The sequence below is a fragment of the Procambarus clarkii genome, chromosome 75 (genome assembly GCF_040958095.1).
Source record: "Procambarus clarkii isolate CNS0578487 chromosome 75, FALCON_Pclarkii_2.0, whole genome shotgun sequence".
Classification (NCBI taxonomy): domain Eukaryota; kingdom Metazoa; phylum Arthropoda; class Malacostraca; order Decapoda; family Cambaridae; genus Procambarus; species Procambarus clarkii.
In genome coordinates, this window is record NC_091224.1 from 13,250,875 (window position 1) to 13,278,281 (window position 27,407).

General features: G+C 40.4%; 1 protein-coding gene across 1 annotated transcript in view; it reads right to left on the bottom strand.

The window, feature by feature from the left end:
- Window positions 1-27,407, bottom strand: part of LOC123771801 (angiopoietin-1) — a 162,843-nt gene that overhangs the window by 47,154 nt on the left and 88,282 nt on the right. Inside the window, exons 5-6 of the mRNA XM_069313226.1 lie at window positions 23,704-23,861; window positions 23,452-23,581 (exon numbers count right to left, since the gene is read on the bottom strand). Coding sequence (XP_069169327.1) covers window positions 23,452-23,581; window positions 23,704-23,861 — 288 coding nt within the window. The remainder of the gene's footprint in view (window positions 1-23,451; window positions 23,582-23,703; window positions 23,862-27,407) is intronic.

Here is a 27,407-nt window from a genome sequence, read left to right on the forward strand (position 1 = left end):
TAGGAACTCATGCCGCCACAGCTACACAATGCATCCTCAATATTCATTATATTGTATAATGAATATACAATATAATGTCCGGGGTCCTACCATCAACCACTGCTCTAGGTCAGCGTTCTCAGAGTAAGGCACGATATTTAGCAGCAAGAACGTTATTTCATCAGTGAGGGGAGAGGACAATTTCCGTGCCAGCCATATTGAATTTCTGGAGCTCGGTGCTCACCCAAAGTCACCTGCCCCATGTGTGTTTTCGTATGTACTGTTTAGCTGCTGTCATCGCCGCCAAGTGTCGACTTCAGCTTCTATTGCATGCACTGATGCACTGATCATTTTCAGATGAAAACAAACCGCCCGTTCCAGCCCTTCTCACGCTTCCACACCGTTTTTTACGTTTGACTACTGTTTTATGGGTTATCCTTCACCCCCGACCTAAGTAGATTATTGCTGGTACTTACTTTGCTATACAATAATAGTGTTTTTAACAGGAAAATAACCCCCCTTGTATATTAATTGTTGCTACCTTCAGTGACTTGATATCAGAGGAGTTTTCTGCCCACTTCACACTCATAGCTTATCTGTCGTGTTTGAAACAGGATTCCATTGAGCATTAGTAATATTCCAAGTGTTTTCAAGTACATTCTGTTCCAGTTTATTAAGTTAGAAATAATTGTATTTTTTACGACAGTAAGAAGTGTACTATAGACTATTTTTGTATACTTTTCCCAGACCTTAATTTGAAGTTTATTCTTTCAGCATTTTACATTAAAAGTTACTGTACCATCTTACAAAATTAAGTGTTCCTGAAATTACCTGTGTTTATAGTAATTTTACCAGTTAATCACAGCAGTTGTTATAACATTGCAAAATCCTTTTTTAATCTTTCAGCAGTCTATTTTATTTAAACTTTTACAGAAAGTATTTTTTTTTAATTGTTGATGCCTTATTGCAGGTAGATTTATTAATCATGATCAGTTTCCTTAAGTGATTTCATATTGAGACAAGTACTGTCTCATATTTTTTTTACCAGTTTGATTTAGTGCCAAACCCATATTTCCTGCTTTACATACTGATTTCCTTTGGTTGCATTGTTTCTGCATTATATTAAAAACTAAGCATCTTATTGTTGCCACAAGTTGAGTGTTCAGTACTCTTGTTGAATTATTTTCTTGAAATTTGCAGTTACACCTTCCAGTTTTATGATCTAATTTGATTTGCTTAGCCTGGTTCAATTAATTACATAACTCGAATTTCAAGTCATGTTCATACCAGATTGGATATTTAATTTACAATTTTGTTGATTCCCATTTACTTTGTTTTGCCTATAATTTTAACTATATTTTAAATTTTTATGCTTGCAACTTTTTTACTTGAGCCTAGTTTGATATTTTCATTGTTGTGTTATTTTTGTACAATCTATTCTTATGCCTAGTGTGCCTAATTATAATTTATGTTCCAATGTAAATTCAACTTTAGTGACAATGTCTAACCCTGGTGCTACTTCTTCTGACTCAAATGGAGCAGTTGCTCATACTAATGTCTAGCTTTCAGCGCAGGAAAATCCTTTTCCACTTTTTGCTGGAGAATCTCGCTAATTGGAATCATGGTTTAGCAAAATTGAGGCGAAAGCCAAAGCTCTTTTTTTCAGAGCTTTTTTTTTCAGATGATGATTACTTGGCATTTGCTACGCCATCTGTTGGCACCACCAAAGGTGATGCATGTTTCATGGTCGATACGAAATGTGGGGAAATCTGGCTCCTGAATATTAATAATAATAAATTAAATTTTGATAGCTATAAAGGACCACCTCTTTTATTAAAAACAGGGAAAATAAGTGAAAATATAATATTGAGATAAATCCAAGAATCAGTACCTATGGACCTCAAAATAATTCATAATATAATATGATTGCTCATAGGAATATTAGGGCAATGGACAGTAGAATAATGATTAAAATAATTGAGCCAAATCCCTCCACACTCTTTGGGGGGGGGGGGGGTATTCTATGAGATTAATGATGCATGTAATGTATAATTAATTCAATATTGATAATAATAAAGAAATGAGGGTTAATGTAGTGCAAATTAACTAATGCGTTAATTGTATAAATTCAATACTAATGCATATCAAATTTTGAGAATAAAATATAAAGATATGGTAATAAATCACATGGCAAATATATATGGTTAGTAAATATATGATCTTATTTTGAAGATCAATAATCAACTAAATGTTAGTATTCTATTAATTTAGGCAGGAACAGCGGCTTAGCTGTGTTGGAGAAATAGATGTACGCGCTTGGGCAGTCACGTCAAGAGTCAAGTCTAAATTGGCTGTCCTGGAACACGCATTGAAATTCTCACGTCTTGTTATTATGGCACAAGCTGAAACACAGCTAATTTTAAGAGATGCCTATACTGATGTTGATATACACTTATTTCTGAATGAATTGAGGACACGATCTAGCATGGGACTCACTTTTTGTTATTTGGAGTCCATGCGGCCTGACAACGAGCAACCTACACGTTTGGTATACTATGCCCACAATCTACCAAATGTTAGTAGAACTTATTGTAATTATGCTCACCGAGCCGAGTGCCTCTTTGGTGAGCGGTCGCTCCAGCTCTTTGACATCCGCTGCAGCAAGGATGATACTAATACGGGCTGGTGTAATACGCAGACCCCTGTCAGTGCTTGCTGCCAGAAATATGGCTGCCGTTGCTCTCACCCTCCTTCGCTCTCGGGTACATGCATGTGCAATAGCTTTTAGTAGGGGCCCCGGAGCATAAATTAAATTATTTATTTAATGTTAAATATGGAAGGAAGTTGACATGACGAATATTTACGTCATAAACAAATTTGTTATGCGGTAATATATTTTCTCGTAGTGCAAGTCAGTTAATTTAGACTGCGTAAAATAAACGAGAAAGATTTAAATGGAAATTAATTTGTATTATAATATTATTCACTGGAACAGCTAATCGTAGCTGAAATAATCATTTCCAATAAAAGGTAATATACTAAATAAAGTAAACTTATTAATAACGATTATCCTTAGTAATGGAAGGTAAATAACTGGACTGTATTGGATCCACAGATATGTGGAAAATTAGCGGGCTTGATAACACGACGCGCCATATATACTAGGAAACTTCTAGCGAAATTGCGTTGCAATAGGATATGAATTGATATTAGTATACTACTGATTAGTAGTGTTTAAAATTATTAAAATATAATTGTTAGAACAAAGATGATTTATCAGAGTGCTAAGATGAGAAATAAGTGTTGGATATTTCCAACACGAAAGTCATTGTTAGCCTCCACCCATGGCCAGAATTGAAAGAAATTTTCTGACCTCATTTTGTTAACAAAGTAGACCTAGACCCATAGAGATTAGTTAAGAAAATTACCAATGCCACCATGTAACCAGGTGAATAGTATAATGCATTTACTAGCCGTCGAGATCAGTATTTGTATGCCTTAGAGTATGCAATGTTGAGTTCATCATGGGTAGATAAAAACAAATTACTAACTCCAGTGACAATGACCAAAATTATAGCATTTAGGACTTTAATGCAATTTGCCCAATGGCACATTAAACCTATTCTAGAACAACAAAAGTTTGGATCTCAACACGAAATTCGTGAAGTGTTTGAGGCCATGAATAATGCAGCAGACTAACTGGCTCCCAAAAATGCTCAATTGTTGCCTCCCCCAGATACTTTAAGTGTGGTAACAAGCCTTCGGCGCCCTCCTCCCACAAACTCACAAAATTCATGTTCGCAGAACCGCACCTATATTTACCTAATTGTACTCACCTAATTGTGCTTGCGAGGGTTGAGCTCTGGCTCCTTGGTCCCGCCTCCCAACCGTCAATCAACTCATGTACAGATTCCAGAGCCTACTGGGCACTGTGCTATCTACATATGTAACTGAGTATGGAGTCAGCCTCCACCACATCCCTTCCTAGTGCATTCCATTTACTAACTACTCTGACACTGAAAAAGTTCTTTCTAATGTCGCTGTGGCTCATTTGGGTACTCAGTTTCCACCTGTGTCCCCTTGTGCGTGTGCCACCCGTGTTAAAGAATCCATTCTTGTCCACCATGTCAATTCCCCTGAGAATTTTGTATGTGGTGATCATGTCTCCTCTAGCTCTTCTGTCTTCCATCGACGTGAGGTGCAGTTCATGTAGTCTGTCCTCATAACTCATGCCTCTTAGTTCTGGGACTAGCCTAGTGGCATACCTCTGAACTTTTTCCTGCTTCGTCTTGTGCTTAACTAGATATAGGCTCCATGCTAGGGCTGCATACTCCAGGATTGGCCTTACATATGTGGTATACAAGATTCTGAAGGATTCCTTACACAGGTCATATTTCTACGTTAGTTTTAACTCATATTTAAAAAAATTAAATCATACATAATGAAATAGATAGCTTTATCATTCCATAAGAAAAAAATATTGAAAAATATATAAATTCAGGAAAACTTGGCTTATTAGGCAAATCGGGCCGTGCATAGTAGGCCGAGTACGACGTTCTGGCTATTAGGTACAACATATATATATATATATATATATATGTCGTACCTAGTAGCCAGAACTCACTTCTCAGCCTACTATTCAAGGCCCGATTTGCCTAATAAGCCAAGTTTTCCTGAATTAATATATTTACTATAATTTTTTTCTTATGAAATGATAAAGCAACCCTTTTCTCTATGTATGAGGTCAATTTTTATTTATTGGAGTTAAAATTAACGAAGATATATGACCGAACCTAACCAACCCTACCTAACCTAACCTAACCTATATTTATAGGTAAGGTTAGGTTAGGTAGCCAAAAAAAGCTAGGTTAGGTTAGGTTAGGTAGGTTAGGTAGACGAAAAAACATTAATTCAGGAAAACTTGGCTTATTAGGCAAATCGGGCCTTGAATAGTAGGCTGAGAAGTGCGTTCTGGCTATTAGGTACGACATATATATATATATATATATATATATATATATATATATATATATATATATATATATATATATATATATTTATGTCGTACCTAGTAGCCAGAACGTACTTCTCAGCCTACTATCCAAGGCCCGATTTGCCTAATAAGCCAAGTTTTCATGAATTAATTGTTTTTCGACTACCTAACCTACCTAACCTAACCTAACCTATCTCTTTCGGCTACCTAACCTAACCTAACCTATAAAGATAGGTTAGGTTAGGTTAGGTAGGGTTGGTTAGGTTCGGTCATATATCTACGTTAATTTTAACTCCAATAACAAAAAATTGACCTCATACATAATGAAATGGGTAGCTTTATCGTTTCATAAGAAAAAAATTAGAGAAAATATATTTATTCAGGAAAACTTGGCTTATTAGGCAAATCGGGCCTTGCATAGTAGGCTGAGAAGTTCGTTCTGGCTACTAAGTACGACACATATATATATATATATATATATATATATATATATATATATATATATATATATATATATATATATATATATATATAACTGAAAAAACTCACACCCCAGAAGTGACTCGAACCCATACTCCCAGGAGCAACGCAACTGGTATGTACAAGACGCCTTAATCCACTTGACCATCACGACCGGACATAATGAGGTGATAGCCGAGGCTATTTGAACCACCCCACCGCCGGCACTCGGATAGTAATCTTGGGCATAGCATTTTACCAAATCACCTCATTCTTTGGGGCACACGTGAGGAACACAAATGCGAACAAGCCTGAATGGTCCCCAGGACAATATGCAACTGAAAAACCTCACACCCCAGAAGTGACTCGAACCCATACTCCCAGGAGCAACGCAACTGGTATGTACAAGACGCCTTAATCCACTTGACCATCACGACTGGACATAATGAGGTGATAGCCGAGGCTATTTGAACCACCCCACCGCCGGCATTCGAGTTTTTTCGAGTGAGTTTTTCAGTTGCATATTGTCCTGGGGACCATTCAGGCTTGTTCGCATTTGTGTTCCTCACGTGTGCCCCAAAGAATGAGGTGATTTGGTAAAATGCTATGCCCAAGATTACTATCCGAGTGCCGGCGGTGGGGTGGTTCAAATAGCCTCGGCTATCACCTCATTATGTCCGATCGTGATGGTCAAGTGGATTAAGGCGTCTTGTACATACCAGTTGCGTTGCTCCTGGGAGTATGGGTTCGAGTCACTTCTGGGGTGTGAGTTTTTCAGTTGCATATTGTCCTGGGGACCATTCAGGCTTGTTCGCATTTGTGTTCCTCACGTGTGCCCCAAAGAATGAGGTGATTTGGTAAAATGCTATGCCCAAGATTACTATCCGAGTGCCGGCGGTGGGGTGGTTCAAATAGCCTCGGCTATCACCGCATTATATCCGGTCGTGATGGTCAAGTGGATTAAGGCGTCTTGTACATACCAGTTGCGTTGCTCCTGGGAGTATGGGTTCGAGTCACTTCTGGGGTGTGAGTTTTTCAGTTGCATATTGTCCTGGGGACCATTCAGGCTTGTTCAAATTTGTGTTCCTCACGTGTGCCCCAAAGAATGAGGTGATTTGGTAAAATGCTATGCCCAAGATTACTATCCGAGTGCCGGCGGTGGGGTGGTTCAAATAGCCTCGGCTATCACCTCATTATGTCCGGTCGTGATGGTCAAGTGGATTAATGCGTCTTGTACATACCAGTTGCGTTGCTCCTGGGAGTATGGGTTCGAGTCACTTCTGGGGTGTGAGGTTTTCAGTTGCATATTGTCCTGGGGACCATTCAGGCTTGTTCGCATTTGTGTTCCTCACGTGTGCCCCAAAGAATATAGGTGATTTGGTAAAATGCTATGCCCAAGATTACTATCCGAGTGCCGGTGGTAGGGTGGTTCAAATAGCCTCGGCTATCACCTCATTATGTCCGGTCGTGATGGTCAAGTGGATTAAGGCGTCTTTTACATACCAGTTGCGTTGCTCCTGGGAGTATGGGTTCGAGTCACTTCTGGGGTTTGAGTTTTTCAGTTGCATATTGTCCCGGGGACCATTCAGGCTTGTTCGCATTTGTGTTCCTCACGTGTGCCCCAAAGAATGAGGTGATTTGGTAAAATGCTATGCCCAAGATTACTATCCGAGTGCCGGCGGTGGGGTGGTTCAAATAGTCTCGGCTATCACCTCATTATGCCCGGTCGTGATGGTCAAGTGGATTAAGGCGTCTTGTACATACCAGTTGCGTTGCTCCTGGGAGTATGGGTTCGAGTCACTTCTGGGGTGTGAGTTTTTCAGTTGCATATTGTCCTGGGGACCATTCAGGCTTGTTCGCATTTGTGTTCCTCACGTGTGCCCCAAAGAATGAGGTGATTTGGTAAAATGCTATGCCCAAGATTACTATCTGAGTGCCGGCGGTGGGGTGGTTCAAATAGCCTCGGCTATCACCTCATTATGTCCGGTCGTGAATGTCAAGTGGATTAAGGTGTCTTGTACATACCAGTTGCGTTGCTCCTGGGAGTATGGGTTCGAGTCACTTCTGGGGTGTGAGTTTTTCAGTTGCATATTGTCCTGGGGACCAATCAGGCTTGTTCGCATTTGTGTTCCTCACGTGTGCCCCAAAGAATGAGGTGATTTGGTAAAATGCTATGCCCAAGATTACTATCCGAGTGCCGGCGGTGGGGTGGTTCAAATAGCCTCGGCTATCACCTCATTATATCCGGTCGTGATGGTCAAGTGGATTAAGGCGTCTTGTACATACCAGTTGCGTTGCTCCTGGGAGTATGGGTTCGAGTCACTTCTGGGGTGTGAGTTTTTCAGTTGCATATTGTCCTGGGGACCATTCAGGCTTGTTCGCATTTGTGTTCCTCACGTGTGCCCCAAAGAATGAGGTGATTTGGTAAAATGCTATGCCCAAGATTACTATCCGAGTGCCGGCGGTGGGGTGGTTCAAATAGCCTCGGCTATCACCTCATTATGTCCAGTCGTGATGGTCAAGTGGATTAAGGCGTCTTGTACATACCAGTTGCGTTACTCCTGGGAGTATGGGTTCGAGTCACTTCTGGGGTGTGAGTTTTTCAGTTGCATATTGTCCTGGGGACCATTCAGGCTTGTTCGCATTTGTGTTCCTCACGTGTGCCCCAAAGAATGAGGTGATTTGGTAAAATGCTATGCCCAAGATTACTATCCGAGTGCCGGCGGTGGGGTGGTTCAAATAGCCTCGGCTATCACCTCATTATATCCGGTCGTGATGGTCAAGTGGATTAAGGCGTCTTGTACATACCAGTTGCGTTGCTCCTGGGAGTATGGGTTCAAGTCACTTCTGGGGTGTGAGTTTTTCAGTTGCATATTGTCCTGGGGACCATCCAGGCTTGTTCACATTTGTGTTCCTCACGTGTGCCCCAAAGAATGAGGTGATTTGGTAAAATGCTATGCCCAAGATTACTATCCGAGTGCCGGCGGTGGGGTGGTTCAAATAGCCTCGGCTATCACCTCATTATGTCCGGTCGTGATGGTCAAGTGGATTAAGGCGTCTTGTACATACCAGTTGCGTTGCTCCTGGGAGTATGGGTTCGAGTCACTTCTGGGGTGTGAGGTTTTCAGTTGCATATTGTCCTGGGGACCATTCAGGCTTGTTCGCATTTGCGTTCCTCACGTGTGCCCCAAAGAATGAGGTGATTTGGTAAAATGCTATGCCCAAGATTACTATCCGAGTGCCGGCGGTGGGGTGGTTCAAATAGTCTCGGCTATCACCTCATTATGCCCGGTCGTGATGGTCAAGTGGATTAAGGCGTCTTGTACATACCAGTTGCGTTGCTCCTGGGAGTATGGGTTCGAGTCACTTATGGGGTGTGAGTTTTTCAGTTGCATATTGTCCTGGGGACCATTCAGGCTTGTTCGCATTTGTGTTCCTCACGTGTGCCCCAAAGAATGAGGTGATTTGGTAAAATGCTATGCCCAAGATTACTATCTGAGTGCCGGCGGTGGGGTGGTTCAAATAGCCTCGGCTATCACCTCATTATGTCCGGTCGTGAATGTCAAGTGGATTAAGGTGTCTTGTACATACCAGTTGCGTTGCTCCTGGGAGTATGGGTTCGAGTCACTTCTGGGGTGTGAGTTTTTCAGTTGCATATTGTCCTGGGGACCAATCAGGCTTGTTCGCATTTGTGTTCCTCACGTGTGCCCCAAAGAATGAGGTGATTTGGTAAAATGCTATGCCCAAGATTACTATCCGAGTGCCGGCGGTGGGGTGGTTCAAATAGCCTCGGCTATCACCTCATTATATCCGGTCGTGATGGTCAAGTGGATTAAGGCGTCTTGTACATACCAGTTGCGTTGCTCCTGGGAGTATGGGTTCGAGTCACTTCTGGGGTGTGAGTTTTTCAGTTGCATATTGTCCTGGGGACCATTCAGGCTTGTTCGCATTTGTGTTCCTCACGTGTGCCCCAAAGAATGAGGTGATTTGGTAAAATGCTATGCCCAAGATTACTATCCGAGTGCCGGCGGTGGGGTGGTTCAAATAGCCTCGGCTATCACGTCATTATGTCCGGTCGTGATGGTCAAGTGGATTAAGGCGTCTTGTACATACCAGTTGCGTTACTCCTGGGAGTATGGGTTCGAGTCACTTCTGGGGTGTGAGTTTTTCAGTTGCATATTGTCCTGGGGACCATTCAGGCTTGTTCGCATTTGTGTTCCTCACGTGTGCCCCAAAGAATGAGATGATTTGGTAAAATGCTATGCCCAAGATTACTATCCGAGTGCCGGCGGTGGGGTGGTTCAAATAGCCTCGGCAATCACCTCATTATGTCCGGTCGTGATGGTCAAGTGGATTAAGGCGTCTTGTACATACCAGTTGCGTTGCTCCTGGGAGTATGGGTTCGAGTCACTTCTGGGGTGTGAGTTTTTCAGTTGCATATTGTCCTGGGGACCATTCAGGCTTGTTCGCATTTGTGTTCCTCACGTGTGCCCCAAAGAATGAGATGATTTAGTAAAATGCTATGCCCAAGATTACTATCCGAGTGCCGGCGGTGGGGTGGCTCAAATAGCCTCGGCTATCACCTCATTATGTCCGGTCGTGATGGTCAAGTGGATTAAGGCGTCTTGTACATACCAGTTGCGTTGCTCCTGGGAGTATGGGTTCGAGTCACTTCTGGGGTGTGAGTTTTTCAGTTGCATATTGACGACATTTTTACACAGGTACCTGATGTCAGACATCTGCAGGAGCTGAAAGAGGCATTTGAGCAGAGTTCCGTGCTGCGTTTCACTTACGAGATGGAAAAGGATGGGAAGCTGCCCTTTCTAGATGTAGCAGTCATGGAAAAGAGCGGAGGTTTCCACACTGCAGTCTACACTTAGGAAACGAACATAGGAATGTGTCTAAATGCCAACAGCGACTGCCCAGACAGGTACAAGAGGAGTGTTGTTAACGCATATGTCGACCGTGCTCTCAGCCACAGCTCAGAATGGAAGCAAGTCGACGAAGAACTCTGTAGGGTAAGGCAGGTCCTAGTCAACAACGGCTTCTCCAATGGTTTCGTCGAAGACATCATAAGAAGGAAAGTGAAACGCCATGCAACCTCTGAAGAGACAAATAACACAACACCTATACCCCCTATTAGACTATTTTACAGGAACTTCTTTTCCACAGCTCATAAAACGGAGGAAAGAGTCCTGAAAGATATTGTTAATAGGAACGTTATCCCTACAGACAAAAGTCAGAGGATACAACTGACGATTTACTATAAAACCAGAAAAACGGCCAGCCTACTCATGAGAAACTCTCCAGACACAAAACAGAACGCTTTAAAAGAGACTAACGTCGTCTATGCCTTCAAATGCCCTCTTGGGGACTGTAAGCTCCAAAAAACCCAGTATATAGGCAAGACAACAACATCTCTTTCTAGGCGTTTAACGATGCATAAGCAACAGGGCTCCATTAAGGAACATATAATCTCTTCCCACAACCAAACCATCGCCAGAGAAATCCTAGTAAACAACACAGAAATCATTGATAGATACAGCGATAGCGGGCGGCTTGACGTTTGCGAGGCACTACACATCAAGAAGTCAACACCAGCAATCAACAGCCAATTAATGCACAACTATATTCTACCCAACCTCAAGACTCCGCTCCAATATAGAAGCATCAAGAAATATGGACCAATAGGCTTTCTACAAACACTTCTATTCAATACCCATTGTTTCGTGTTCTGTCTTGTGTTGATGAAATTAATACCCTATTAATGCCACCTCTTGTTCTGTCTTGTGTTGATGAAATTAATACCCTATTAATGCCAACTCTTGTTCTGTCTTGTGTTGATGAAATTAATACCCTATTAATGCCACCTCACCCCATCCACCTCACTCAAATGTAGATATAAAATCGGAGATGCGTAAGTTCTATTCAGTTGTGTATTTGTAAACTAAAAGTCTTTGAAAATGTAATAAGTTTTACGAAACGCGTTCGTGTCGCGTCAGACTAGAAATAAAAATGAATTTTGGAGAATTGATTTTTGATTTACCTCCAACAGTGAAAAGAAATGTACGAAAGATTGAGAAAATTCGTGTTAGAATTATTAATCTTACTTTTTCGGTCATATTTAATAATATATATATATATATATATATATATATATATATATATATATATATATATATATATATATATATATATATATATATATATATATATATATATATATATATATATATATATATATATATATATATATATATATATATATATATGTATATATATAGGGGGGTACCACCACTGGTGCAATTATAGGGACCCACAGCCTCAGAGAAGGGAACACAGAGCACTCAGGGAAAAACTTGCCATTTAACTCTGAATACGAAAGAGTGTTCACTTCTCCTACCACCCCCTTTTTTTTTTATTATGATGTACACTTTATTATGCAAGGTTATACAGTTACATATCTGATTTTATACAAAAAATGAACATTAAGAGGACACAAGAAAAAGTTCGCTTCCTAGAGGCTGTAGATTTCCTCGAACTCCTCCGATGCCGGGCTGGAACCGAGGATGCAGCGGGCATTTCCCCTCTGGATCGCGACACTGAGGCGCTGAAAGAGAAAACTTCCTGCTCTAGGGTCTCTTGTGGTGTCAATGAGCTTGGAACCAAGATCCTTAAGAAACCTTCTTGCACTCTCACCCCATGGGCCTAGGGTCTCAGACCCTATTGGAACGAAGTTGTACCTTTGATCTAATTGCCTGTACTTGACTGACTTTTGTTTTTCTCTGTGTGTCGCCACGGCTCCTGCTGTGCCGGCAGAGAGGGTGATGTATGTCCTTGCCAGGGTGGATACGCAAGTATAGTCCCATGCTAACTGCCTGCCACCCTTCCACGGACGCAGTGTGATTCCGTCTGGTCGGCCGGCAAAGCTAACAGAGTCACGGTTCAGTAGGTTGCGGGGCTCTCTCTCTGCTGGACACTGAGCAGAGGCAAGGCTTCTTTTAATGATGTCGTTGACTTCGTCGTGTCTAGTGTGCCAACCACCCGATTTTCCACAGTGCAGGCCATGCAATCCATATTCGTCAGCATCTGCCTCGCCGCAAATACACCTGTGAACAGTGTGGATAGGGGCAGCAAGGCGGAGAGCGACTGCAATACGGAGCTTCTGCGGATCAAGACGTGTGCCTGTCGCAGACATAGGGACTGCCAGAAGGAAGTCCCCTGCATGGGAAGCCTGCACAGCTGTGAGGCGTGCACGATCACTGGGGGTATATATATATATATATATATATATATATATATATATATATATATATATATATATATATATATATATATATATATATATATATATATATATATATATATATATATATATATATATATATATATATGTCGTACCTAGTAGCCAGAACTCACTTCTCAGCCTACTATGCAAGGCCCGATTTGCCTAATAAGCTAAGTTTTCATGAATTAATTGTTTTTCGACTATCTAACCTACCTAACCTAACCTAACCTAACTTTTTCGGCTACCTAACCCAACCTAACCTATAAAGATAGGTTAGGTTAGGTTAGGTAGGGTTGGTTAGGTTCGGTCATATATCTACGTTAATTTTAACTCCAATAAAAAAAAATTGACCTCATACATAATGAAATGGGTAGCTTTATCATTTCATAAGAAAAAAATTTGAGAAAATATATAAATTCAGGAAAACTTGGCTTATTAGGCAAATCGGGCCTTGAATAGTAGGCCGAGAAGTGCGTTCTGGCTACTAGGTACGACATATATATATATATATATATATATATATATATATATATATATATATATATATATATATATATATATATATATATATATATATATGTCGTACCTAGTAGCCAGAACGCACTTCTCGGCCTACTATGCAAGGCCCGATTTGCCTAATAAGCCAAGTATTCCTGAATTAACATATTTTCTCTATTTTTTTTCTTATGAAATGATAAAGCTACTCATTTCATTATGTATGAGGTTTTTTTTTTATTGTAGTTAAAATTAACGTAGATATATGACCGAACCTAACCAACCCTACCTAACCTAACCTAACCAATCTTTATAGGTTAGGTTATGTTAGGTAGCCGAAAAAGTTAGGTTAGGTTAGGTTAGGTAGGTTAGGTAGTCGAAAAACAATTAATTCATGAAAACTTGGCTTATTAGGCAAATCGGGCCATGCATAGTAGGCTGAGAAGTGCGTTCTGGCTACTAGGTACGACATATATATATATATATATATATATATATATATATATATATGTCGTACCTAGTAGGTAGAACTCACTTCTCAGCCTACTATTCAAGGCCCGATTTGCCTAATAAGCCAAGTTTTCCTGAATTAATATATTTACTATAGTTTTTTTCTTATGAAATGATAAAGCAACCCTTTTCTCTATGTATGAGGTCAATTTTTTTTTATTGGAGTTAAAATTAACGTAGATATATGACCGAACCTAACCAACCCTACCTAACCTAACCTAACCTATATTTATAGGTAAGGTTAGGTTAGGTAGCCAAAAAAAGCTAGGTTAGGTTAGGTTAGGTAGGTTAGGTAGACGAAAAAACATTAATTCATGAAAACTTGGCTTATTAGGCAAATCGGGCCTTGAATAGTAGGCTGAGAAGTGCGTTCTGGCTATTAGGTACGACATATATATATATATATATATATATATATATATATATATATATATATATATATATATATATATATATATATATATGTCGTACCTAGTAGCCAGAACTCACTTTTTGGCCTACTATTCAAGGCCCGATTTGCCTAATAAGCCAAGTTTTCCTGAATTAATATATTTTTTCTAATTTTTTTCTTATGAAATGATAAAGCTACCCATTTCATTATGTATGAGGTCAATTTTTTTTATTGGAGTTAAAATTAACGTAGATATATGACCGAACCTAACCAACCCTACCAAACCTAACCTAACCTATCTTTATAGGTTAGGTTTGGTTAGGTAGCCGAAAAAGTTAGGTTAGGTTAGGTTAGGTAGGTTAGGTAGTCGAAAAACAATTAATTCATGAAAACTTGGCTTATTAGGCAAATCGGGCCTTGAATAGTAGGCCAAAAAGTGAGTTCTGGCTACTAGGTACGACATATATATATATATATATATATATATATATGTCGTACCTATTAGCCAGAATGCACTTCTCGGCCTACTATGCAAGGCCCGATTTGCCTAATAAGCCAAGTTTTCCTGAATTAATATATTTTCTCTAATTTTTTTCTTATGAAATGATAAAGCTACCCATTTCATTATGTTTGAGGTCAATTTTTTTTTATCGGAGCTAAAATTAACTTAGATATATGACCGAACCTAACCAACCCTACCTAACCTAACCTAACCTATCTTTATAGGTTAGGTTAGGTTAGGTAGTCGAAAAAGTTAGGTTAGGTTAGGTTAGGTAGGTTAGGTAGTCGAAAAACAATTAATTCATGAAAACTTGGCTTATTAGGCAAATCGGGCCTTGCATAGTAGACTGAGAAGTGCGTTCTGGCTACTAGGTACGACATATATATATATATGCAATTGACGATCACAAAACACTGATCATTTTATGCGGAAAATCCACAGAGAAATATGAAATGAGGTGAACGTTTCGGCTTGTTAAAGCCTTTGTCAACAGCAGACTGACTAAAGGAGAAGGGAGAAGGGGAGGATATATAGGCCGACACCTGACCAACCCATCCCTAGGGAAAGAATTAACCAGAAACAGGTATAGCTTAGCTTAGCTAAGCTAGGAGGATTAAGAGGATTAAGCGGTCAGAAAATAAGGATTAAAGATTAAAGAAAAGCCTCACGAACACGCAATATATGAATATAAAATTATAATGAGACATTGTAAGCCTCTCTAGAGTTTTTTCTTAAACTGTTGTGCAATATTATAACTTAAAAATGGATCAAGTTTGTACATTCCAGTACTAACATTAAGAAGATTTGGACACTGACTCTAATCTTGAGTCTGCTCTAATCAGACAGTGCCCAAATCTTCTTAATGTTAGTATATATATATATATATATATATATATATATATATATATGTATATATATATATATATATATATATATATATATATATGTATATATATATATATATATATATATATAATGGGGAGGACGAGGGGACGGGGCATATAAATAAATATATATATATATATATATATATATATATATATATATATGTGTGTGTGTGTGTGTGTGTGTGTGCCCCTTCCCCTCGTCCTCCACAAAATCCCGCCTACTCAAGTCCCCTTGTCCTCCCCAATATCTCCCACTCCCTCGTTCGATGCACTCCCAAACGATCTGATGGTCCCATCAGAAAATTAAGAACATCATATGATCTGATGTTCCCATCACTGAAATATAAGAAAAATAGAAAAAAATGAAATGAAAAACAATTAAAAAATACAAAAATAAACTATACTCAGGAAATAAACGGTATGGTAAACAACACAGCTCAATTTCAACGCAATGTCACACAAAATAAAATAAATCTAAATGAAAATAAATCGAAATTTATGAAAATTAAATTTATCAATGCAATCGGAAACATTAAAATGGAATCATAACATATTTCGAATAGCGTGCATGTTGCTATTATGTGCAACAGATGGCGCTGTTTTTAAAAAATCATGTTTTTACATATGACAGGTGTGGCATCTATATAGTCGGTATATAAAAAAACACGCATCTATTCGAATGGAACGTTGTATCAAAATTTCAAAGAAATCGATAAAGAACTTTTGGAGATATCAGCGTGTGTTGCTCTTATGTCCAACAGATGGCACTGTTTAAAAAAAACACGATTTTTCCTATCACAGGTGTGGCATGCATAAAGGAGGCATATAAAAGCACGTGCCTATTCGAATGCAACGTTGTGTCAAAATTTCAACGCAATCGGTAAAGAGGTTTCGAAGATTTCCCTCGAAAGGAAAACACTTGAAAAAATAGTTAAAAAAAAAAAATGTTTTTTCCCGTCACGGACGTGACTATATAATATGTATATATAAACCCACACGGATGCAAATGGGACATTGTGTTAAAATTTCAAAGCAATCTGTGAAGAACTTTCGGAGATTAGCGATTAAGAACAAACGAACATTTCCATTTTTATTTATATACTAGCTGTACCCGGCCAAGTGTTGCTGTGGCTCAGCAACGCATGTGCATTGCTGAGCCACAGCAACCTTCCCCTGTCTCCCAGTCCTCCCCACCATTCCCCATGCCCCATCCCCTCATCCACCCAACCCTTCCTCACTCACCTGTCCCCTCTTCCTTCCAAGCATTCCTCACTCACCCGTTCCCTCTTCCTCCCAACAATTCCCCACTCCCCCGTCCCCTCGTCCTCCCCACTATTCCTCCCCTCCCCCGTCCCTTTGTCCTCCCCAACATTCCCCACTCCAGCGTCCGCTTGTCCTTCTAACAATTGCCCACTCCATCGTCCCCTCCTCCTCCCCACCATCTCCCACTCCCCCATCCTCTCATCCTCCCTACTATTCCTCCCTCCCTCGTCCCCTCGTCCTTTCCACCAATCCCCACTCCTCTGTCCCCTCGTCCTCCCCACTATTACCCCCTCCCCTGTCCCCTTGTCCTCCCAAAAATCCAACACTCCAGTCCCCTTGCCTCCCCATCATTTCAAACTCTCTCGTTCGATGCATTTCCAAACGATCTGATGATCCCATCAGAAAATTAAGAACATGAAATGATCTGATGATCCCATTACTGAAATATAAAAAAATGATAAAAAAACGAAATGAAAATAATGAAAACTTACAAAAATAAACTATACTCAGGAAATCAACGGTATGGTAAATAATACAGCTAAATTTCAATGCAATTTCACACAAAATAAATTAAATCTAAATGAAAATAAATCGAAATTTATGAAAATTAAATTTATCAGTGCAATTGGAAATATTGAAATGGAACCGTAACATATTTAGAATAGCGTGTGGTGCTATTATGTGCAACAGATGGCGCTGTTTTTCAAAAAAGCATAGTTTTACATGTCACAGTAGTGTCATCTATATAGTCAGTAAATAAAAACACACGTGTATTCAAATGGAACGTTGTATCAAAATTTCAAAGCAATTGAAGAAAAACTTTCGGAGATTTCAGTGTGTGTTGCTGTTACGTCTAACAGATAGTGCTGTTTAAAAAACAAAAACTATTTTTCCTGTCTCAGGTGTTGCATGCATATAGGAGGTATATAAAAACACGTACCTATTCGAATGGAACGTTGTGTCATAATTTCAAAGCAATCGGTAAAGAGGTTTCGAAGATTTCTTTCCCATGAAAAACACATGAAAAATACAGTTTTTTCAAAAAAAGCATGTTTTTTCTCCTTCACAGCATGACATCTATATAATATATAAATATAAACCCGCTCGGATGCGAATGGAAAATTTAATAGCAATCGGTGAAGAATTTTCTGAGATTAACGATTTTGTACAAACGAACATTTACATTTATATATATATATATATATATATATATATATATATATATATATATATATATATATATGTATATATATATATATATATATATATATATATATATATATATATATATATATATATATATATATATACATATATATATATATATATATACATATATATATATATATATATATATATATATATATATATACATATATATATATATATATATATATATATATATATATATATAAATGTAAATGTTCGTTTGTACAAAATCGTTAATCTCAGAAAATTCTTCACCGATTGCTATTAAATTTTCCATTCGCATCCGAGCGGGTTTATATTTATATATTATATAGATGTCATGCTGTGAAGGAGAAAAAACATGCTTTTTTTGAAAAAACTGTATTTTTCATGTGTTTTTCATGGGAAAGAAATCTTCGAAACCTCTTTACCGATTGCTTTGAAATTATGACACAACGTTCCATTCGAATAGGTACGTGTTTTTATATACCTCCTATATGCATGCAACACCTGAGACAGGAAAAATAGTTTTTGTTTTTTAAACAGCACTATCTGTTAGACGTAACAGCAACACACACTGAAATCTCCGAAAGTTTTTCTTCAATTGCTTTGAAATTTTGATACCTTCGTTCAAATAGTGGTTCAAATACCTTCGGCTATCACTTCCTTTTGTCCGGTCGTGATGGTCAAGCGGATTAAGGCGTCCCTGTACATACCAGTTTCGTTGCTCCTGGCAGTATGGGTTCGAGTCACTTCTGGGGTGTGAGTTTTCAGTTGCATATAGTCCTGGGGACCATTCAGGCTTGTTCGCATTTGTGTTCCTCACGTGTGCCCAAAAGAATGAGGTGATTTGATAAAATGCTATGCCCAAGATTACCATCCGAGTGCCGGCTGGGAAGTGGTTCAAATACCTTCGGCTATCACTTCCTTTTGTCCGGTCGTGATGGTCAAGCGGATTAAGGCGTCCCTGTACATACCAGTTTCGTTGCTCCTGGCAGTATGGGTTCGAGTCACTTCTGGGGTGTGAGTTTTCAGTCGCATATAGTCCTGGGGACCATTCAGGCTTGTTCACATTTGTGTTCCTCACGTGTGCCCAAAAGAATGAGGTGATTTGATAAAATGCTATGCCCAAGATTACCATCCGAGTGCCGGCGAGGAAGTGGTTCAAATAGCTTCGGCTATCACTTCCTTTTGTCCGGTCGTGATGGTCATGCGGATTAAGGCATCCCTGAACATACCAGTTGCGTTGCTCCTGGCAGTATGGGTTCGAGTCACTTCTGGGGTGCAAGTTTTCAGTCGCATATAGTCCTGGGGACCATTCAGGCTTGTTCACATTTGTGTTCCTCACGTGTGCCCCAAAGAATGAGGTGATTTGACAAAATGCTATGCCAAAGATTACCATCCGAGTGCCCACGGGGAAGTGGTTCAAATAGCTTCGACAATCACTTCATTTTGCCCGGTCATGATGGTCAAGCGGATTAAGGCGTCCCTGTAGTTACCAGTTGCATTGCTCCTGGCAGTATGTGTTCGAGTCACTTATGTGGTGTGAGTTTTCAGTCGCATATAGTCCTGGGGACCATTCAGGCTTGTTCGCATTTGTGTTCCTCACGTGTGCCCCAAAGAATGAGGTGATTTGATAAAATGCTATGCCCAAGATTACCATCCGAGTGCCGGCGGGTAAGTGGTTCAAATAGCTTCGGCTATCACTTCCTTTTGTCCGGTCGTGATGATCAAGAGGATTAAGGCGTCCCTGTACATACCAGTCGCGTTGCTCCTGGCAGTATGGGTTCGAGTCACTTCTGGGGTGAGTTTTCAGTCATATATATATATATATATATTGTGACGGTGTTCCCCCCCTTATATTTCTCCCACGCCTGCAGTAAGAGTCATGTCCACTTTACCCAAGCATTCTCTACGTCGCAGGCATCAATTTGATATATGTGGGAGAGTGGAGTGTTCTCGGAGAGCCGAGAAATTTGTGAAACAATAATATTTTGGCCAGTGGTTTAGGCCCTTTAGGAAGCCAAGATGGCGCTGGCTCTCCTGTTTCCCCGCCAAAACGGTGTGACGTCAGTGACACCGGATTGGTCACCGACAGCAATGTGGCACCGAGAGCCAATGAAAACCTCCCGTGGCGAAAGTGACGTCACGAAGGAAGGGGGTCCGGGCAGCGCGCCGCGTTGGCGCCAGCAGTCAGACACGACACGTCAAGGAGGTTGGACGTGCGACGATTGGTCCTGTCAGTTTGACAGTTGTTTCCCGCTCCCGTGGATTTACGCGTCACCTGAAGTCTGCCAGTACTCTGTGAGATCTTCCCTAGTTCATGTGTTGAACCAGAGAGGGAATCGACGGTTATTGAGCAACAAGTGCTCCAGTCAGGTACTGTGCAAGAAGAAGTGAAGTTTGTGCAGTGACGTAGGCGACGTCTGAGGCAGTTCACCCATTCGTGACGGCGTAGTGGCTGACAGAGCCACTGGGTAGTAGAGGAAGAAAAGGACTATTTGGGATTTTGGACGACTGCAGCTGAGACGTAGGCGGCAGCCGTTGCTGGGAGAAGTCGACGGCCAGGAGACCGACTCCAACCCTACAAGAAGTCGAGGAGGAGCACGGACCTGCAGGGAAGAAGGCACGGAGAAGACGCGCTAACGGTGGGACAGCGAGTGGTTTCCTGGAAGGACACGACAACGTGTGTGTGGGGGCGTTCCCGACACCAGGACCAGGAGCTACAACTCAACTATCATCGGAGGATAGGTGGAAGTAGGTGTTTCTAGTTTCCCTCCCCATTCCCCTTTAGTTAGCTATATTATTCGGCTATATTATCTAGCCTGAGGATTTTATATGTCGTGAGCAAGTCTCACCCATGTCACAATAAAGCACCAGTGTGCAGGATAGTACTATCAAGAGTACTTATAATATTCATGTTTATTATTGGTGTGTACAGGCACCCGGAACAAGTGATAAATTTACTGTGTTTTGTATATCTTTCTAGAGACTTTGATGTGAACATATAGTGATAAGTTATATATAATATTATGCCAGTATTTGGAAGTTAGGCTATGTGCCCAGAAACTATTTATTTACCATTTATTGATGTCTGATTTATATACATTATATATGTCTATGTTCATGCAGTGATTGATCATTTGGGAGTACAGTGAATTATTGTGTTATCGCCCACGAAAGGAAGTACTGAAAAATCCAGTGTTAAATACTTCATAATATATCATTGAATGAAGGGCAGTGTAAAACCATTATAGTGAGTCATTGTCGCATTGATTGTAGAAACGACTGTTTGAGCCCGAGTACAGTGTAACTAAGTAATACGTGCTATTGTTGCCAATATCGAGTGTGCGAGTTTCTAGTAATATTGGAGAACTTAAAGAAACAGCGCGCGTGAATCTAGAAAAACAAGCAATAAACTTTCGCGCAGAGCCAGGTGCTCAGCTGATCGTGACATTGACGAGAGGGGGAGGTGTTGCCACTTAGTGAGTGCATAATATTCGTGGGAACGACCGGCACCAGCCAGGATCAGCTGATTTATTTATTGATATGACCTTGTGACATCTTTCATGAATTTTAAGTAAAATACAAAATTCTTTTGTGTTTATATCATCCCCTCCATTTATCTTGTGGCTATATTATACTGGAAAGCAAAGAGTGATAAGAGTAAGTACCTGCCTGATCTCCTGATCTATTGAGTGTGACCTTGCCAAGGCTACCACTAATTCAACCAGTCCACTGACGTGTTACTGGACACCGAAAACACCAGTTGGCGACCTTGTGGTTAATAGTAAAGCCCTATTGTTGGGGCGGGCCACACAACAGTTAAGTGAACGAGAAGTGTGCTCCCACTCCTTCTCAATCAGAGGCCGGTTGGGATTGACTGGGATACTCTCCTGGTGTGCAGTGGCGCCGTGAGGATAGAGTGAAGACCCGCAGGGCTACGGTGAGTGACCTTGAGATAACTGGTGGTCACCCCAGAGTAAGAATAAGAGCTTAATCCTCCAACATTGGCGACCTTGCCAGGATTAGTGTGGATTACGGTTGCTCACCGGAAGTGTAATTACTCCAACAATATATATATATATATATATATATATATATATATATATATATATATATATATATATATATATATATATATATATAAGCTGTATCTAGTAGCCAGAACGCAGTACTCGGCCTACTATGCAAGGCCCGATTTGCCTAATAAGCCAAGTTTTCCTGAATTTATATATATTTTTTTATTTTTTTCTTAGGAAATTAAAAAGCTATCCATTTCATTATGTATGAGTTCATTTTTGTTAATTTGAGTTAAAACTAACGTAGATATATATCTGAAACTATCTTACCCAACCTAACCTATCTTAACCTAAACTAAACTAACATAACTCTGTCAATATTTTATGCTCCTAATATAATGATAATATTTCAATAACACCAAATGGAAATAATTTGTTGAAATTAAAGAAAATTACTCGGCCTACTAAGCAAATCGGGCGTTGCATAGTAGGCCGAGAAGTGCATTCTGGCTATTAGGCATGACACGCTGCAACCCATCCTCCGAATTGACAGTACGATTTAATATTAAGTGCAATAAATTCATTTCCTTCCTGTCATTCACAGTACATAATTGCACTTATGGGGCTATTACATTTACCTCTCCATTTATTCTCCTCGTTTTCTGTTAAGACACTCAGAATTTTAGGATGAAGTTTCCGATTTCAAATTGCTTTACACGAGGCTTAAATATCATTAATTTCTTTTTCAGTTTTATTAAACAATAGAGATTTTTATACAAAATTGGAAAATATCCTGAGTTACTTTACAATTTATTGATATATTTTAGTTTTGTTTTATTAGTTTTATGAAACTTTAATATGAATATAACTATAGGTTAAGTAGTAATTGTAATTAAGAAGTAATGAAATTATTATCTTCAAAATCTAAAACGGTTAGGTGAGGTCGTGGTTTTCTATTCAGTTTTTCAGGTAAACTCAAATATTCACAATATTTTTGACTACGATTTAATACTAAGTGAAAATAAGTACAATTCCTGACTGCTATGAATAGTACATAATTGCACTTATTTGTGCTCTTACATTTACCTCCCCGTTTTTGGAGGACGGGCTGGAGCTATAGGATTACCAGAGTTCTGTCTGGGTGTTAAAATATAATGTTGTTACCTTCAGAATGACCTTGAGTTGTAAGAAGTGAATTATGTCATGTAATATATCGTGAGTCTTATAACTTTATTTGTTTTGTAATATCACAACTCGGCGGTTTCCCTACACTTTGAATTCCCCTTGCCACAATTAAAAGCCTTATTCCCCTAAACAAAAATAATACATGACAGAACCGTGACATGCACCTCAACTGCTGGTCTCATAACCGTTATAGGACAGAGAAAGTTTGGGGACAGTGTCCCCACCTCACCTGCTGGCCTCGTGGCCATCGCTGGACAGAGAATGTTTGTGGACAGTGCCCACACCTCACCTGCTGGCCTCATTACCAACGCTGAACGTTTCCCACTCTCCGGATCGTTGTTGTCCTCGCAAGTTGGTGGCGTCCACCCTCAGCCGGTAATGTAGCTCTCCACTAGTTAGTATGTGAAGGTTATCATTTCCTGCAAATGATCATAACACCCGCCCTCTCAAAATCCGACTACAAATTTTGGTAACATAATATACATATTTTGTATCATAACTGTATCATGTACATCAAAGCACGTGCATGAGTTATCATTACCCAGCCAATGTTCTCCATATTGGTCACCAAAGCCAACTTTGTAGTCCTGCCATGGCCGGGAGAAGTTCTCTTGTGGTGTCTGTCGTCGACGGTTGAGGAAAACCGTCCACAGGCTTCCATCTTCCTGTTTGCAATACACAGTCATGCCTTTTGGCCAGCTGAAAAACACATTCCATATAATGATAAGGATAATATCAGTAAATAATCAATGGGTAGTTACAGTGTGCTGGGCTCAGTTCCCAGAAAACAAAAAACGTTCTTTGACGCTTTTATTTTTCTCAGAAAGGTGACACTGTAACTATTTATATAAAGTCTTCTTTTTAAGGTATTAAATACGATAATTATAGTGAATGACATGTGTGAGTTTGTTTGTGAATGAGTGTGCGTGTGTGTGTGTGTGTGTGTGTGTGTGTGTGTGTGTGTGTGTGTGTGTGTGTGTGTGTGTGTGTGTGTGCGCGCGTGTGTGTGTGTGTGTGTGTGTGTGTGTGTGTGTGTGTGTGTGTGTGTGTGTGTGTGTGTGTGTGTGTGTGTGTGTGTGTGTGTGTGTGTGTACTCACCTAGTTGTGTTTGCGGGGGTTGAGCTCTGGCTCTTTGGTCTTGCCTCTCAACCGTCAATCAACAGGTGTACAGATTCCTGAGCCTATTGGGCTCTATCATATCTATACTTGAAACTGTGTATGGAGTCAGCCTCCACCACATCACATCCTAATGCATTCCATTTGTCAACCACTCTGACACTAAAAAAGTTCTTTCTAATATCTCTGTGGCTCATTTGGGCGCTCAGTTTCCACCTGTGTCCCCCTAGTGCGTGTGCCCCTTGTGATAAATAGCCTGTCTTTATCTACCCTATCTATTCCCTTGAGAATCTTGAATGTGGTGATCATGTCCCCCCCCTAACTCTTCTGTCTTCCAGCGAAGTGAGGTTTAATTCCCGTAGTCTCTCCTCGTGGCTCATACCTCTCAGCTCGGGTACTAGTCTGGTGGCAAACCTCTGAACCTTTTCCAGTTTAGTCTTATCCTTGACTAGATATGGACTCCATGCTGGGGCTGCATACTCCAGGATTGGCCTGACATATGTGGTATACAAAGTTCTGAATGATTCTTTACACAAGTTTCTGAATGCCGTTCGTATGTTGACCAGTCTGGCATATGCCGCTGATGTTATCCTCTTGATATGGGCTGTAGGAGACAGGTCTGGCGTGATATCAACTCCCAAGTCTTTTTCTTTCTCTCACTCCTGAAGAATTTCCTCTCCCAGATGATACCTTGTATTTGGCCACCTGCTCCCTACACCTATCTTCATTACATTACATTTGGTAGGGTTAAACTCTAACAACCATTTGTTCGACCATTCCTTTAGTTTGTCTAAGTCTTCTTGAAGCCTCAAACAGTTCTCTTCTGTCTTAATCCTTCTCATTATTTTGGCATCGTCCGCAAACATTAAGAGAAATGAATCTATACCCTCCGGGAGATCATTTACATATATCAGAAACAAGATAGGACCGAGTACAGAGCCCTGTGGGACTCCACTGGTGACGTCACGCCAATCGGAGGTCTCACCCCTCACCGTAACTCTCTGCTTCCTATTGCTTAGGTACTCCTTTATCCACTGGAGCACCTTACACCTGCTTGTCTCTCCAGCTTATGTACCCACACACACCTCATGTGTGCGTGTGTGTGTGTGTGTGTATACTCATCTAGTTGTGATTGTGGGGGTTGATCTCCAGCTCTTTGATCCTCCTCCGACTCCTCTCAACTGCCAATCAACTGCTGTACAGGTTCCTGAGCCTATTGGGCTCCATCATATCTACACTTGAAATTGTGTATGGAGTCTGTCTCAACCACATCACTTCCTGATACATTCCATTTATTAACTACTTTGACACTAACAAAATTCATTCTAATGTGTCCATGGCTCAATTGGACACTATATTTCTACCTATGTCCCCTAGTGCATTTGCCTCTTGTGTTAAATAAACTGTCATTAAGTACCTAGCAATTAATTTGAGAGCCTTATATGTGGTGATCATGTCACTCCTAATTCTTCTGTCTTCCAGCGACGTTATGTTTAATTCTCATAATTTCTCCTCATAGCTCTTGTCCCTCAGTTCGGGCACTAGGGTGGTGGCAATCCTCTGAACCTTTTCCAATTTAGTCGTATGCTTAACGGGATACTGACTTCATGCTAGAGCTGCATACTCAAGGATTGGTCTGAGATACGTGGTATACAAGGTTCTGAATGATTCCTTATACAAGTTTCTAAAGGCCGTTCTTATGTTGGCCAACCTGGCTTATGTTGCTGATGTTATCCTCTGGATATGGACTTCTGAGGGACAGGTCTCGCGTGATATTAACCCCCAGGTCATTCTTTCTCTCTCTGATTCTAGAATAATTTCGTCTCCGAAATGGTACCTTGTATCTGATTTCTTGCTCCCTACACCTATCTTCATTACGTTATATTTGCTCGGGTTAAACTCTAACAACCATTTGTCGGACCTTCCTTCAGTTTGTCTAGGTCTTCTTGGAGCCTCCTGCTGGCCTCCTCGGTCTTAATCACTTTCATAATTTTGGTATCATCAGCAAACATTGAGAGGAATAAGTCTATTTCCTCTGGGAGATCATTTTTTTTTTTTTTTTTTTTTTTTTTTTTTTGAGATATATACAAGAGTTGTTACATTCTTGTACAGCCACTAGTACGCATAGCGTTTCGGGCAGGTCCCTGGAATACGATCCCCGCCGCGAAGAATCGTTTTTTCATCCAAGTACACATTTTACTGTTGCGTTAAACAGAGGCTACAGTTAAGGAATTGCGCCCAGTAAATCCTCCCCGGCCAGGATACGAACCCATGACATAGCGCTCGCGGAACGCCAGGCGTTTATGTATATCAGAAACCGTATACGCCCGAGAACAGAACCCTGTTTGACTGCTGGTGACCTTATTTCAAGCTGAGGTCTCACCCCACACAGTAACTATCTGCCTCTTATTGTTTAGGTACTCCCTTACCCACTGGAGCACTCTCCTAGTTACTCTTGCCTGTTTCTCCAACTTAGGCACCAGCCTCTTATCATGTGTCAAAAGCTTTCCGACAGTCCAAGTAAACGCAGCCTGCCAAACCTTCTCTTTCTTGATTAATCTTTGTCACCTGATTGTAGAATTCTATTAAGCCTGTTAGCCAAGATTTACCATCCCGGAACCCGCGTTGGTGGTGTTTCACGGTGGTGGTGTCATGGTGTGGCCTTCTCTCCAGGTGTGCTACTAGTTTTTTTTCTCGATCTTCTCCATCACCTTGCATGGTATAGAAGTTAAGGACACTGGCCTGTCGTTCAGTGTCTCTTGCCTGTCACCCTTTTTGTTTGTAAATTGGAACTACATTACCTATCATCCATATTTCTGGTAAGTCTCCCGTCTCCAGTGACCAACTACACACTATGGGCAGTGGCAAGTAAAGTACTTCTGAACACCCGTTCAGTACCAATGGTGAGATTCCGTCTGGACCAAAAGGATTTTTTACATGCAGATCCAACCGATGCCTCTTAACCTCATCTCTGGTAATTTCGAACTCTTCCACAGCGACTGTACGTGTGTGTACTCACCTAGTTGTACTAGTTGAGTGTCTGTTTTTCTCTCTTATCACTCTCTCCTTCTCTCTCCCAGTCTCTCTTCTTATCTCTCTCTTTTCATCTCGCTCTCTTCATCTGTAAGT